Source organism: Musa acuminata, chromosome BXJ3-9, assembly GCF_036884655.1.
Source record: "Musa acuminata AAA Group cultivar baxijiao chromosome BXJ3-9, Cavendish_Baxijiao_AAA, whole genome shotgun sequence".
Lineage (NCBI taxonomy): Eukaryota > Viridiplantae > Streptophyta > Magnoliopsida > Zingiberales > Musaceae > Musa > Musa acuminata.
The window spans coordinates 20805644-20818623 of record NC_088357.1 but is presented as its reverse complement, the minus strand read 5'-3'; the positions used below and the strand labels follow the sequence as shown (position 1 = coordinate 20818623).

Genomic DNA, 12980 nt, shown 5'->3' with positions numbered 1-12980 from the left:
GAAAAGGCACTAGTAAGTATCCTAATAATGAAATTCTATCCCTTAGACTCACCAACATAAAGGGTGTACATGAGCATATAATACAAATGAGAGATATTGTGGCTCAACTTAAGAAACTCGAGGTTAATATATTAAAATCCTTTTTGGTGTACTATATTCTGAACACCCTTCCATATCAATACGAACCTTTTAAGATTTCATACAACACACATAAGGACAAATGATCAATCAATAAATTAATAACCATGTGTGTTCAAGAAGAAGAGAGGCTAGTGATAGAATTGGGTGAGAGTGCATTAGTGGTAACCACTCACGGGAATAATAAAACTGACAAAAATCAAGCAATCAGAAAGGTCATCAGCAAGGAAAAGGTAAAATACAACATCAAGCTGATATCAATAAAGAAGCAAAGTTTTTCTTTTGTAAAAGGATGAGACACATGAAGAAAGAATGCATAAAATTCCAACAATAGCTTGAAAAGAAAGGTAAACCAACCTCGTTTATGTGTTATGAATCTAATATGGTTAATGTTAATATTAACACATGGTGAATTGACTCTGGATCAACAATCCATATTGTAAACTCTTTGCAGGGTATGCAAAACCTAAGGAAACCAGTGGGAAGTGAGCAAAGCAACTTATTAGGTAATAAGATAGGCTCACATGTGGAGGCAATTGAAATATGTATTTTAACTTTAAGTAGTGGTTTTGTTTTAAAATTGGAAATGACCTTTTATATATCAAGTTTCTCACGAAACTTAATTTATGTTTTCAAACTCATTCTAGTTGGATATTCCTTTAATTTTCAAGATACATCATTTCGTTTATTATATAAATCTGATTATGTTGGGAAAGGTATTTTGTCTGATGCTCTTTATCGTATTTTCTTACAAAATGATAGACATTCAAAGTTCAATGCATGTTCATGTTGGCACTAAAATATGTAATATTAATGAGGACTCCTCTATATTATGGCATTAGAGATTAGGACATATCTCCGTAGAGAGAATTAAGAGGTTAGTTAATGATGGGGTACTTAATACTCTTGATTTTACTAATTGTAAGACTTGTGTGGACTGTATCAAGGGAAAGTAGACTAACAAGTCCAAAAAAGGTGCCAATAGGAGTTCAAACATATTAGAGATTATTCATACTGATATATATTGTCTAAACATGGACACATATTGTCAGAAATACTTCATCTCCTTTATAGATGATTACTCACGATATATGTATATCTATTTGCTTCATAATAAAAATGAAGCATTGGATGTCTTTAAAATTTTTAAGGCTGAAGTTGAGAATCAATATGGTGAGCAAATTAAAATTGTGAGATCAGATAAAGGTAGAGAATATTATGGTAGATATACTGAAAATGGATAAGCACCTGGTCCTTTTGCTAAGTTTCTTCAAGAACATGAGATTTTTGCCCAATACACTATGCCTGGTTCTCTAGAAGAAACCAAACATTATTAGATATGGCTTAGCAACTCTAATATTCATAAGTTCTTATGGACTAAAGCACTAAAGACATCGGTGTATATATTAAATCGAGTTCCAACCAAGGTTGTCCTAAAGACACCATTTGAATTATGAAATGGTTGGAAATTGAGTTTGCGACATATGCACATTTGGGGATATCCGTTTGAGGTCAGGGTATATAATCCACAAGAGAAGAAATTAGACCCAAGGACTATTAGTGGGTATTTCATTGCATATGCCGAAAAGTCCAAAGGTTATATATTCTATTGTCCATCTCACACAACTAGGATTATAAAATCAAGAAATGCTAATGAGTATGACATGATTAGTGGGAGCGATCATTTCATGAACATAGTTTCTGCATATGATCATATAGAATCTCAATCTTCCACATATAGATTGGTTATAGTTCATAGCACTCCTTAAGTACAAACTGGTGTTGAACACCAATCACTGAAATTCTACAAGTTGTTGATAGTATTCTAATAGATCAAGTGGTTCAGGAATTACAACAAGTTCATAAACAACTAGATGAATCACGAGTTCCTCAAGGAAACATTAGTACAATATTAAGAGAATCTACTAGAAATAAAAGATCAGCAATTCCTAATAATTATGTTGTATATCTATAAGAATCTGACTATAATATTAGAGCTAAAAATGATCCTGAAACCTTTTCATAGGTCATGAGTTACAATGAATCAAATTTTTGGCATGATACCATGAAAGAAGAGATGAATTTTATGAAGAGCAATGGAGTCTGGGATCTTATAGAGTTGCCTAATGAAGCAAAGGCTATTGGTTGCAAATGAGTCTTTAAAACCAATAAAAATTCATTATGCAACATTAAGAGATACAAGGCAAGACTTGTTGTAAAGAGATTTACTCAAAAAGAGGGAATCGATTATACAGAAACGTTTTCTCCTATATCTAAGAAAGATTCTCTTCGTATCATTTTGGCGTTGGTTGCTTATTTTGACCTGGAGTTGCAACAAATGGATGTGAAAATAACATTTCTTAATAGAGATCTAGAGGAAGAGGTTTCTATGAAATAACCTGAAGGTTTCTCCTTTAGTACTGGTGAGCACTTAGTTTGTAAGCTTAAGAAGTCAATATATGGTTTAAAACAAGCCTCCCACTAATGGTATTTTAAATTCTATAAAGTGATTTATTCATTCGGATTTGTTGAAAATCCCATGGATCAATGTATATACTAGAAGGTTAGTGGGAGTAAAATATATTTTCTTATTTTATATGTAGATGATATTTTGTTTGCAACCAACGATAACGGTTTGGTGCATGAGGTGAAACAATTCCTTTCTAAAAATGTTGACATGAAGGATATGAGTGAAGCATCTTATGTCATTGGTATTAAGATCCATAGAGATATACCTTGAGACATTTTAGGTCTTTCACAAGAAACCTATATCAATAAACTTTTAGAAAGATTTTGAATGAAGGATTATTTACCAAGTGTTGCTCCCATTATAAAAGGTGATAGGTTCAATTTGAATCAATCCCCAAAGAACAACCTTGAGAGGGAATCAATGAAAAACATATTATATGCTTTTGTTGTAGGAAGCCTTATATATGCTCAGGTCTGTACTAGACCTGATATTGCATTTGTTATGGGGATGCTAGGTCAATATCAATGTAATCTAGGTATGGACCACTAGAGAGCTGCAAAGAAAGTGATGGGGTAACTATAAGGAACCAAAGATTACAAACTTATGTATAGACATATAGACAATCTGAATATGATTGGTTACTCAGATTAAGACTTCACCAGTTGTGTTGATTCTCATAAATCAATATCAGGATATATTTTTATGATGGCTGGTGGAGCTATTTCTTGGAGAAGTACTAAGCAGACGTTGACTGCTACTTTTACCATAGAAGCTGAGTTTATCTCATGTTTTGAGGCTACTTCACATGATGTATAACTTAAGAGTTTCATTTCTAGGCTTAGAATCATGGATTCTATTTCTAAGCCATTAAGAATTTTCTACGATAATTCAGTTGTTGTCTTTATGGCTAAAAATAATAAAAGTAAAAGTATAAATAAACACATCGACATTAAGTATTTAGCCATAAGAGAATGTATAAAAGAAAAGAAAGTGGTCATTGAGCATATTAGTACTAAATTGATGATTGCTAATTCTTTAACTAAAGACATGCTACCTCTGAAATTCAAGGATCATGTAGAAAAAATGTGACTTGGTTCAACTTTATAATTATATTGAAACTCTTATATATATTGTGATATTTTCTCATTTATGTGCACATTAATTTGAGAAAATATATTGGTACTGGACCAAAAATAAACATAAGGTTTATTCATTAAGTAATATTACCATATTAAGATTAAGAAATTAAATACATCATGATATATGGATAATAATACTCGCTTTTAGAGAACTTATCGCTATGATTCATGTATTTATTTCTTAAGAAAGTTATTCGATAAAGATTAATTCAAATTATTAAGCTAAATATATAGACCAAGTGGGAAAATATAATCGTTATTATTAAATAATTTATTTAATAATAATGTAACCGTTCTCATTAAGTTCATCATTTATTATAATCAATTTCTTCATTTATTATAGTTTAAATATTTCGATTTTTCATTCTAAATATAACCATTATTATTAAATATTTTATTTAATATCATTCAAATTTTTTATTATGATCCAAACATTATAAATTTGAATTAATTCTTAAACGTTATGAGTTGGTGATAATAAATGTTCTTGATGGGATAACATCTATATAAACGAGAGTTTTGGTCTTTGGGCTTATCATCTCTCTCAAGTCTAAATGATTTCTTACACCATCTAAATTAAGAGTTCTGAACCAAAAAAAATACCAAAATTTAAGGAGAAACTATTACTAAAATTCTTGACAACAATGGCCGGAGATATGCAATTTTATTTCGTTACTTGTGTTTCTATTATAATAATTTAAAAACATATTTTGATATCAAAATTTCTAACAGTTAGGTGTCTGAGAGGTACCTAACTTTATATTTGACCTATCTAGCTATGATTGAAATCTTCCTTGCCAAGAGTCTATCAAGGAATTTGAGAAGCTTATTTACCAAAGGCAAAGATGGGTTGTGCTAGATGCAAGATGTGATCGAGTAAAACTTCTACCATGTTACAGCTTTTAGATTCTGGTGAATGTAACAATGGCTGCATGATGACCAATTTGATGTTTTCTCAACCATGCAATGAATTATATGTAATAATAAAATATGAATAGAGTCTTCTATCAGCTGAATGATGGATGCTTATGATGTTATCTTCATGAATCTGTACTTGCATGTTGTTCTATGAAGCTTTCATAATATATAGATAAATTCACCAATCTCCTTAGTACAGTCAAAGCTCCAAAATTGTCAGGTTAAATGAACTGTTCTCGATATTCTGGTATGTTATTAGGAATAATAAATAGAAAATTTTTGGACAGATTATTATATTTCATGTGTATTTAGTTATAATTTTTGTTGCAGATGTAGCTGGCATTCTCACAACCATATGTATGTTCTACATTAAAGCCTTTGCAAGAAATATACATGCTCCTCTTTTTATTCCTCTAAACTCATAAACTTGGAAAGTTAAATTCTTCTTTGCAAGAATCAAAATGTAGAGAATCTGTATGAGTTAACATCCTTCTCTGTCTCTCTTTTACACAGATAAAACTGACACCACTAAAATAATTTTCTAATTCAACCGCAATGTAAAAGTGAAAGGATTCAAGAGGGTAAAATCTAGTTTGTCAATAACATAAATGTAGCAAACTATAAATCTGATCTCTTTCATTCTTAAATGATCCATAACTTCAGAAATACGAAGATATCATCATAAATCTGATCTCTTTCGTTTTAAATGATTTATATCTTCAGAAATACGAAGATATCAGCTGAAATGTGAATTAGTTGTGCGCTTGTCAAGGCAGAAATCATGCTGACCTGAGCAGCAAAGTAAGTATCTAGCTCATTGGAGACACTTCCATATGATCCTTCTCCAACCAAAGCCTTATCGCTGAAATTATTCATCAACGATTTAGTGCAGATATTGATATGGCAGGTATCTCGATCGGCAAGACCTTCGGGGGAGCTCCGTTCAGGCTGCCATCGGCCCTCTTGGGTCTTTGTCATGTCCTGCATTACAGAATGCAAAGAGCGAATCAAAACTAACCAATAAAATCTGTGATCATTCATCTTTTCCGATGACAAAAACAAATCTCCCGTTAAGCCAAAACGAAGAACATATTTGGAATTTATGTACGTGCAGATTCATGCCGATGTGCAGTGGCTCGATTCTGATTCCTACATGCCGCATGAACAAACATGACCTTCAAATTTAACCTTAGAATCATCGTCATAGAACCAAATTTAACAGTGACAATGGTGTGTCTAACTTTTGCTACCTTTTGCATCTCAAGCAAAGCAAGTGTACACACCATCACACCATAGCATAAAATATGTACAAAGCAGATGATCTTATAACAATGACAAAATAGGATGCTTTATTCTTAGGCCGGACCGCGATCCTTAAACCAAATCATGGTATCAAGAACAGTAGGCCAATCAAATATTCTTTCGAATCACAACAATTATAATTAGAATATTGTCCATCCTTCAGCTGCACATTTAGATTATGAAGTTTTCAAGCGAGGAACTTAAGCTTGTAAGATAAATGACTTAATCATCCCTAAAAAACATGATAATAAACTTATATGATTCATTTGATCATAGATCCGGTAAAAAAGAGGGGCGACAAGCATGTGGCAAGCGATGGGCAAATAAATGCGATAAGCGACTGGTGAGCAAGTGTGATGGGCGAATATGTGTGGGTGAGTAAGTGCAATGGGTGATGAGAACAAGTGCAGAGACAAGTAGGTGCGATGGGCAACGGACAAACATGTCAAAAAGAGAATGAGAGGAGGAAATTGATTTATATATAAAATAATAATTTAAAAAATAAATAAAATTATTTTTTATTTTTTTTATTCACATTATTTTTTCATGTAACAACAAGTATGATTTTTTCCCATGAAGAGAATTAAAATTAAATATTTTATTTTTATAAATATAAAAATTTTAATATTATTTTAAAAAATATAAGGATTAAGATACTAATCATAGTTAACCAATAATTACCCTTATAATCATGTATATGACTTTTATTTAAAGAAAAGAACAGTATGCCAATGACTTGACATTTTGTACCCCAAACCAACGAACTAAGCTGCATTGTATCCCTTGTTCCAATCATTTTCTTTCACTATATTATAAAAAGTTTATGATATTATCTAACATATTTTATATCAACTAATGTCATTCTCTTTAAATTGATGAAAATTATCTATATCACTATTTATGTAACTTTTGAGTTTCACGTGTGTATATAGATTATAACTTCAATTATGAAAAAAAAGAAATATCATTAATTTTATAGGGATAAATATATAATTTTATCGTATAAAACCATAATACATCGTTATCCAACATGTTATATCACGTATGCTGATACGCGACATGGACCAGAAATGGGAGGCTGCGGCCGCGCAATATTAGCAGACAGAAGCCAGCCACAGCATCCACACTCATTCAATGCTGCGAAACGCCATGTGACCAGCCAGAGAGAGAGAGAGAGAGAGAGAGAGAGAGAGAAAGAGGGAGATCAGAGGGCTCGCCTGCATGCTTCAGTGACAATTCACACCTTTAGATCCCATCATCCCCCAGCGTTCAATCCCTGATCTACTTCTCATCCTCCTTCAGTAACGACAGCAACAAGAAGGTGGCTTTGGATATGATATATTGGTGGACGAGGGTCGGATCCGTGCGCTCTGAGCAGCAACAAAGATGAGGGAGCGGCAGCGGTGGCAGCCGGAGGAGGACGAGCTCCTGCGGGAGTACGTGAAGCAGTACGGCCCCAAGGAGTGGGGAATGGTGTCGGAGCGGATGGGCCGCCCCCTCCACCGTGACCCCAAGTCGTGCCACGAGCGCTGGAAGAACTACCTCCGCCCCGGCCTCAAGAAGGGCTCCCTCACCCCGGAGGAGCAGTCCCTCGTCATCTCCCTCCAGGCCCGCTACGGCAACAAGTGGAAGGCCATCGCCGCCCACCTCCCCGGCCGCACCCCCAAGCGCCTCGGCAAGTGGTGGGAAGTCTTCAAAGAGAAGCAGCTCAAGCTCGCCAACCAATCCGGCGCCGGCAGCGGCCGCCACCCGTACCCTTACTCCCACCACCCCGTACCGGGCGCGGCCTCTCCTGTCGCCCCCGCCGCCGCTTCCTCTAGCGCCTACGAGCACATCCTGCAGACCTTCGCCGAGAAACACGCGCTGCTCCGGGAGCCCCCCCTCCCCATCGACCACTGCTCCTCCCCCTCGCCCTCCTCCGTGCTTTCCTCCGCCACGGCCGCGGCGCCGTCCGTGGCGCTGTCGCTGTCGCCCCCGCGGTCGCCGGCGCTCGCGGCGCACCGGGTGCCCATCCTGGTGCAGATGTGCCAGGAGGTGGAGGAGGGTCGGCGGGCGTGGGTGCAGCACCGGAAGGAGGCGGCGTGGCGGCTGAGCCGGCTGGAGCAGCAGATGGAGACGGAGAAGGCGAGGAAGAAGACGGAGAAGGTGGAGGAGGTGGAGGGGAAGATACGGCGGCTGCGGGATGAGGAGAGGTCTCGGCTCGAGAGGGTGGAACGGGAGTGGAGGGAGAAGGTGACGCAGCTGAGGACGGAGGCGGAGGCCGAGGAAGCAAAGATGGCGGAGGCTTGGGCACGTAAGCAGGCGAAGCTCGCAACGTTGATCCGAAGAATCGCTGGTGACAGTGCTCGATTCTTTTCCTTTTCATGTAACGTAAGGTAGATCAGTACATGGTTTACAAGGCATTCTTTTTCTTCCTTCACTTCCTTCCTCCATTTTCAACGAGTGCTTGTAAGGATCGAGATGAACAAGAATCGCATCAGCTTTCGATCATTTAGTCCGTTCGCGTTCTACGTAAGATTGACTGCATGGACAAGGCGTACGTTCGTGATCTCGTCCTTCAGAATCTCTCTTTGTATTGCTGCTATATACATATTTCCTACGACATATAAATCTCTAATGCTTACGAGGATACTCGCAGAAACAAATCATGAGAAGCTAGCATATGTGAACGAAACTCTTTATATGCAGAATTACTCAACAGTGTCGAGCAATTTGTCAGCGTTGAGTTGATTTTGCCATTGGAGCAGATTTCAGCATCTGCATCACAAAGCAATAATCAAAGTATAAATTGCTCATTGTCTTGCTTTGTATAATCCAAATACTTCTCACAATCACAGAAAAAATCAAGTCAACGTAACCCAAGTTGACACTATAAATGATGTTATTATCTAAAATCTTGGATTAGCAATGACGAACTGAAATGAGTTGTTTCTTCTCCCACACGAAATCATGAACTGTGCACATAATCCTTAATATATAAAGCCAACAGCAGCTAATCTAGTGTTCAGAAGCTACACATCCCAGAGGCTTTTGCACTCCCTCCTACTTGTCTCTGTGGAATCTTAAGCTTACACTCGATCTAGTTTATAAGATCCATTAACAGCTGTTCTTAGATAACATCCCCAACCCAAAGTACCAATATCTGGTATCTGAGAAATCTTCAATCAGCTACTAATATATCCCTTACTGTCATATATAAAAGATTTTTTTCTCATTAGGAGAAAGAGAACAGGGGTGGTGGTTTCACACTGGTGGAGTGCTCCTCAGAGAGCTGAGCAATTATTTTCACCAGTAAAGGAGAGAGAGAGGAGAGGACAAAAGTTGAATTGTCACCGCCCGGAGTCATGGGGGGGTTAGAGGAGCAGCAGCAGGCGCAGCGAGGAAAGGGACAGGTCGCATGGATTGTAGGTCAGATGATGTATGGGTGGATAAATGAATGAATGCATGTGAAGCTCCCCTGCCCCCCTCTCCCTCTCTCTCCGTCCATCTGCTGACCGCTGCTGCTATTTCTGCTCCCAGAGGCCAAGCCGGGGCAGAGCAGCAGCAGCAGGCGCCCCTGGCGCGATGGGACGCTTCAGAGTGTCGTCCTTTTCGGGGCCACATCTCACAGCAGCAATAAAGAACAAGAGCAACGCATCGCCATGCCCTCTCTGCCTCGGTGTCCGCGAACGTCTGCGTCCATGGGGTCGCGGGACGCTGCGCTCCAAGGCGGGTATGGGCCGGAGTAGTCGGCTGCCCTGGTCGCGGGAGGAATCAATTATTTGCGATGGGCGAGAGGGAGACAGCGACAACTCCTACCGCCCATTCCCGACGCGTGACAACGAGAGAGAGAGAGAGAGAGGGGTTCTGCTTCATCCACCCCCACCTCGCACAGATCCCGAAACTGAGGGGGGCGGGTTGTGTGTGTGGGGCACCAACATTTATCCAGGCTCGTGAGACTGCAGCATGCGTTTGTCTACACGTAGATGGGAAGGGCAGGAAGAGTGTTGTCCACCACTAAAGGAATAATTTGAGGTATTCAATGGGTGCCGATGAGGTCCGTCATACATAATTACTCTCCTTGTCCACACATTGAACGGCTACTTATCTATCACATCCACTAAAGGCGTGTTGAATCTCGGATAACTTGGTCATATATTTGATTTCATCTAATTATAATTTTTAATTATTATTATTTTGATATTTAAACTTATAAAAGAGATTAAAATATTATAATCTATCATAAAAATAAATTAAATTATTTTCTATATTATATGTGAGTGATGTAGGATCATAATTATATTTTCGATGATGTTTAATCAAACAGTAAATCTATCACAAATATCTCAGCTGTGAATGAATCGAGTTGTTGGTTGTAAAGAGAGCTACTTTATGGTTTTATCATAAAATCTAGAATTTTTGTTTTTTTTATTATAGAGCATTTTATTTTTAATTTTTTGTAACAATATTTTTTTTTCATAAAATGATATATAAATTCTCTAAAAAATACACATGGTCATCTTTGCCCATGTATTGGGTCTTTCAATTTCAACCAAATATGTGAATTAAAAAAAGATGATTATATTCTTTCTTTTTTTTCAATGCCATTGATGTCATATTTCCTAAGTAAGGCAAGGAAAAAAACTGAAAATTGAATATTTTAACAGTAAATAACTCTTAATGTCATATTTCTTCTTCCATTATATTAGCATTATTGGCCATGAGGATCATCTTCCAACACTTTTGTCCCCTTTAGAAAAATATCAAATTATTTGACCATCTTGACAGCATATTTGGATCCAAGAGTAATTAGAAGATCCAAATTTCTCACACACTTAGAACAATGTAATTGTTCCATGCTATTCGAAAAAATTTTGAGACGAAGGTACGTCAAGAGAAAATTCCCATTTGGGAGCTTCGGTGATGATAAGGATGTTATCAACATAAAATTAAAAAAAAAGAAGAAAAACGTCAATTTGATTTACACAAGCTCGTGGATAAGTTGGGATAGAAGTTTTCTGCCTTCAATAAGCCCGACAAACATGATCATCTTAAAGTTGATTTCATTTTAAGGTATTTACACTATCATCGAGTTCTTCTAAATTCTACATATATTTTCTTTATGAATACCATTCAAATATCATACATATCCATCTAAATTATATATATATATATATATATATATATATATATATTCTTTTATAAAATATTAATTTTTTATGTCAATCAAAATCCGAATCATGGTTTCAAAGACGATCATGACCTTGAATCTTTCACCTCTCTCTCTTTCATGGTGTTTTGATATGCAAAACACGTTAGTCATTTGGGTTTGCACCATCATATGGGTTTTAATTTGCAAGTCAAGTATGAACTTTGAGGAGACGTTAAGGATATAAATATAGTAACCCTTTCCTAATAGCTTAAACTTTTGACATCACTGATCACCCAAATCAAACCATTTATCACTCTTTCCATTCGGACGAGTAGTAGCCACGACTATGCTTTACCGCCTAAAACCTCGACCAGAAATGTTCATCACACTCCCCTTCCGTGACAATAATCTCTCTCTACTTGCCTCTTTTTTCGGTAGGAGAAGGATCTAACTTTTTTTTTTTAGGTCGGTGAAGGAGTAAAATTTATTTACAAGTATTCTGCCTTGCTGTTCTTAATACTAAATATTCTCTATTGCATTCTACTAAGAAGACGTACTCCTTGTTATGATACGATGAAACCAAAAGTCGGAGATTGAGTACAAATGAGTTGAAGAAGCATTTGATAAATTATCATTCACACAAATTTAACATCGGAGTACCTAATTTGTTATAATAGTCTCATAGGGGCTTTGTTGATACTATGATATTTTTTTTCAGCCAACAATATTATCTCATAGTTTTCAACTTAGCCTATTCAAATATTGTCACTCATTAGTACATTCCTTAGATAAGGTTATAACTGTTTCAAGGTACTTTTCTTTATGACTAAGAAATGCATTAAAGAAGTTAGTTACTAGTTGTAAAACACTTAATTTCGAAATTTCCTATGCATGAAGGGTTGTTTCATGTACTAGTACTTATTTTAGTATTTAGCAGTTAGAAGAGATTTTTAGAAACTAATGATAGTAGAAGCTCTCTTAAACTCTGTATCTCTTGGATGCATCCTTGAGTAGTGAGTCTTTTGTTTTTAGTTCTATATACTTGTTTATTATCCTTAGGGTAGTAATCTTTCTACATCCCTTTGTGATTTTAAATCTGGTGGTGAGCTGTTTTTCGATCTTATTGAAGTATTATCGTGAGTTTGTTCATTTTCTATTTCAAAAACTTATTCTAGCAAATACAACTATACTATTGGTTTTTCTATCAAAGTCTATTTTGTTTTACCCCCTCATTCTAAATCACCCCAGATATCAGTTTGGTATTAGAGCTAAATGTTAGAGATCATGGCAAGGTGGAATTGAAAAAATATAGTTGGTAAAGGTAGGGGCCACAAAGATGATGATGAGTCGTTAAGGCTGCAGCTACGAAGATTACTGCGTAGTCTATAAGAAAAAAATGAAATAATTGAAGAACTTCGAAGTAGAAACAACCAACGTGAAAATGATGTCCAAGAGTTTACTTCTGATGATGATACATCTCCTCACCCAAGGGAGTCGAGAAAATTTCGGGCAAGACATGCAGTCCAAGACGAGTGGTAGAACAAATACAACCCAAGATTAGATATTCCGAAGTTTGAAGATAAAATTAATGTTGATAACTTTATTAATTGGCTTAATACAATGGAAATAATTTTTGATTTTCATGAACCTTGAGAATAAAAGAAGGTAAAACTTATGGCTCTTAAACTTAGACGGAATGTATCTTTTTTGTGAGAAAATATGAAGAAACAAAGAGTAAGAGTAAGATCTTGATATGAGAGAAAATGAAAAGGGAGCTAAAGAGAAAATATTTACCTAACAATTATAGGCAAGAGATCTTTCTCAAAATCCGTGATTTGAAGCAAAAAGATCTTAGTATAGAGGAGTACATAGCAGAATTCAA

General features: G+C 36.4%; 1 protein-coding gene across 1 annotated transcript; it reads left to right on the top strand.

Annotated features, from left to right (window-relative positions):
- The first annotated feature begins 7089 nt into the window (after window positions 1-7089).
- On the top strand, window positions 7090-8461 carry LOC103998411 (protein rough sheath 2 homolog). The gene has a single exon (XM_009419882.3). The coding sequence runs from the start codon at window positions 7354-7356 to the stop codon at window positions 8344-8346; it is 993 nt and encodes a 330-aa protein (XP_009418157.2). The 5' UTR covers window positions 7090-7353; the 3' UTR covers window positions 8347-8461.
- The last annotated feature ends 4519 nt before the right edge of the window (window positions 8462-12980 follow it).

Excerpts from the sequence above, each read along its gene's own strand:
- LOC103998411 (XM_009419882.3), top strand. The coding sequence starts at position 7,354 with ATGAGGGAGCGGCAGCGGTGGCAGCCGGAGGAGGACGAGCTCCTGCGG.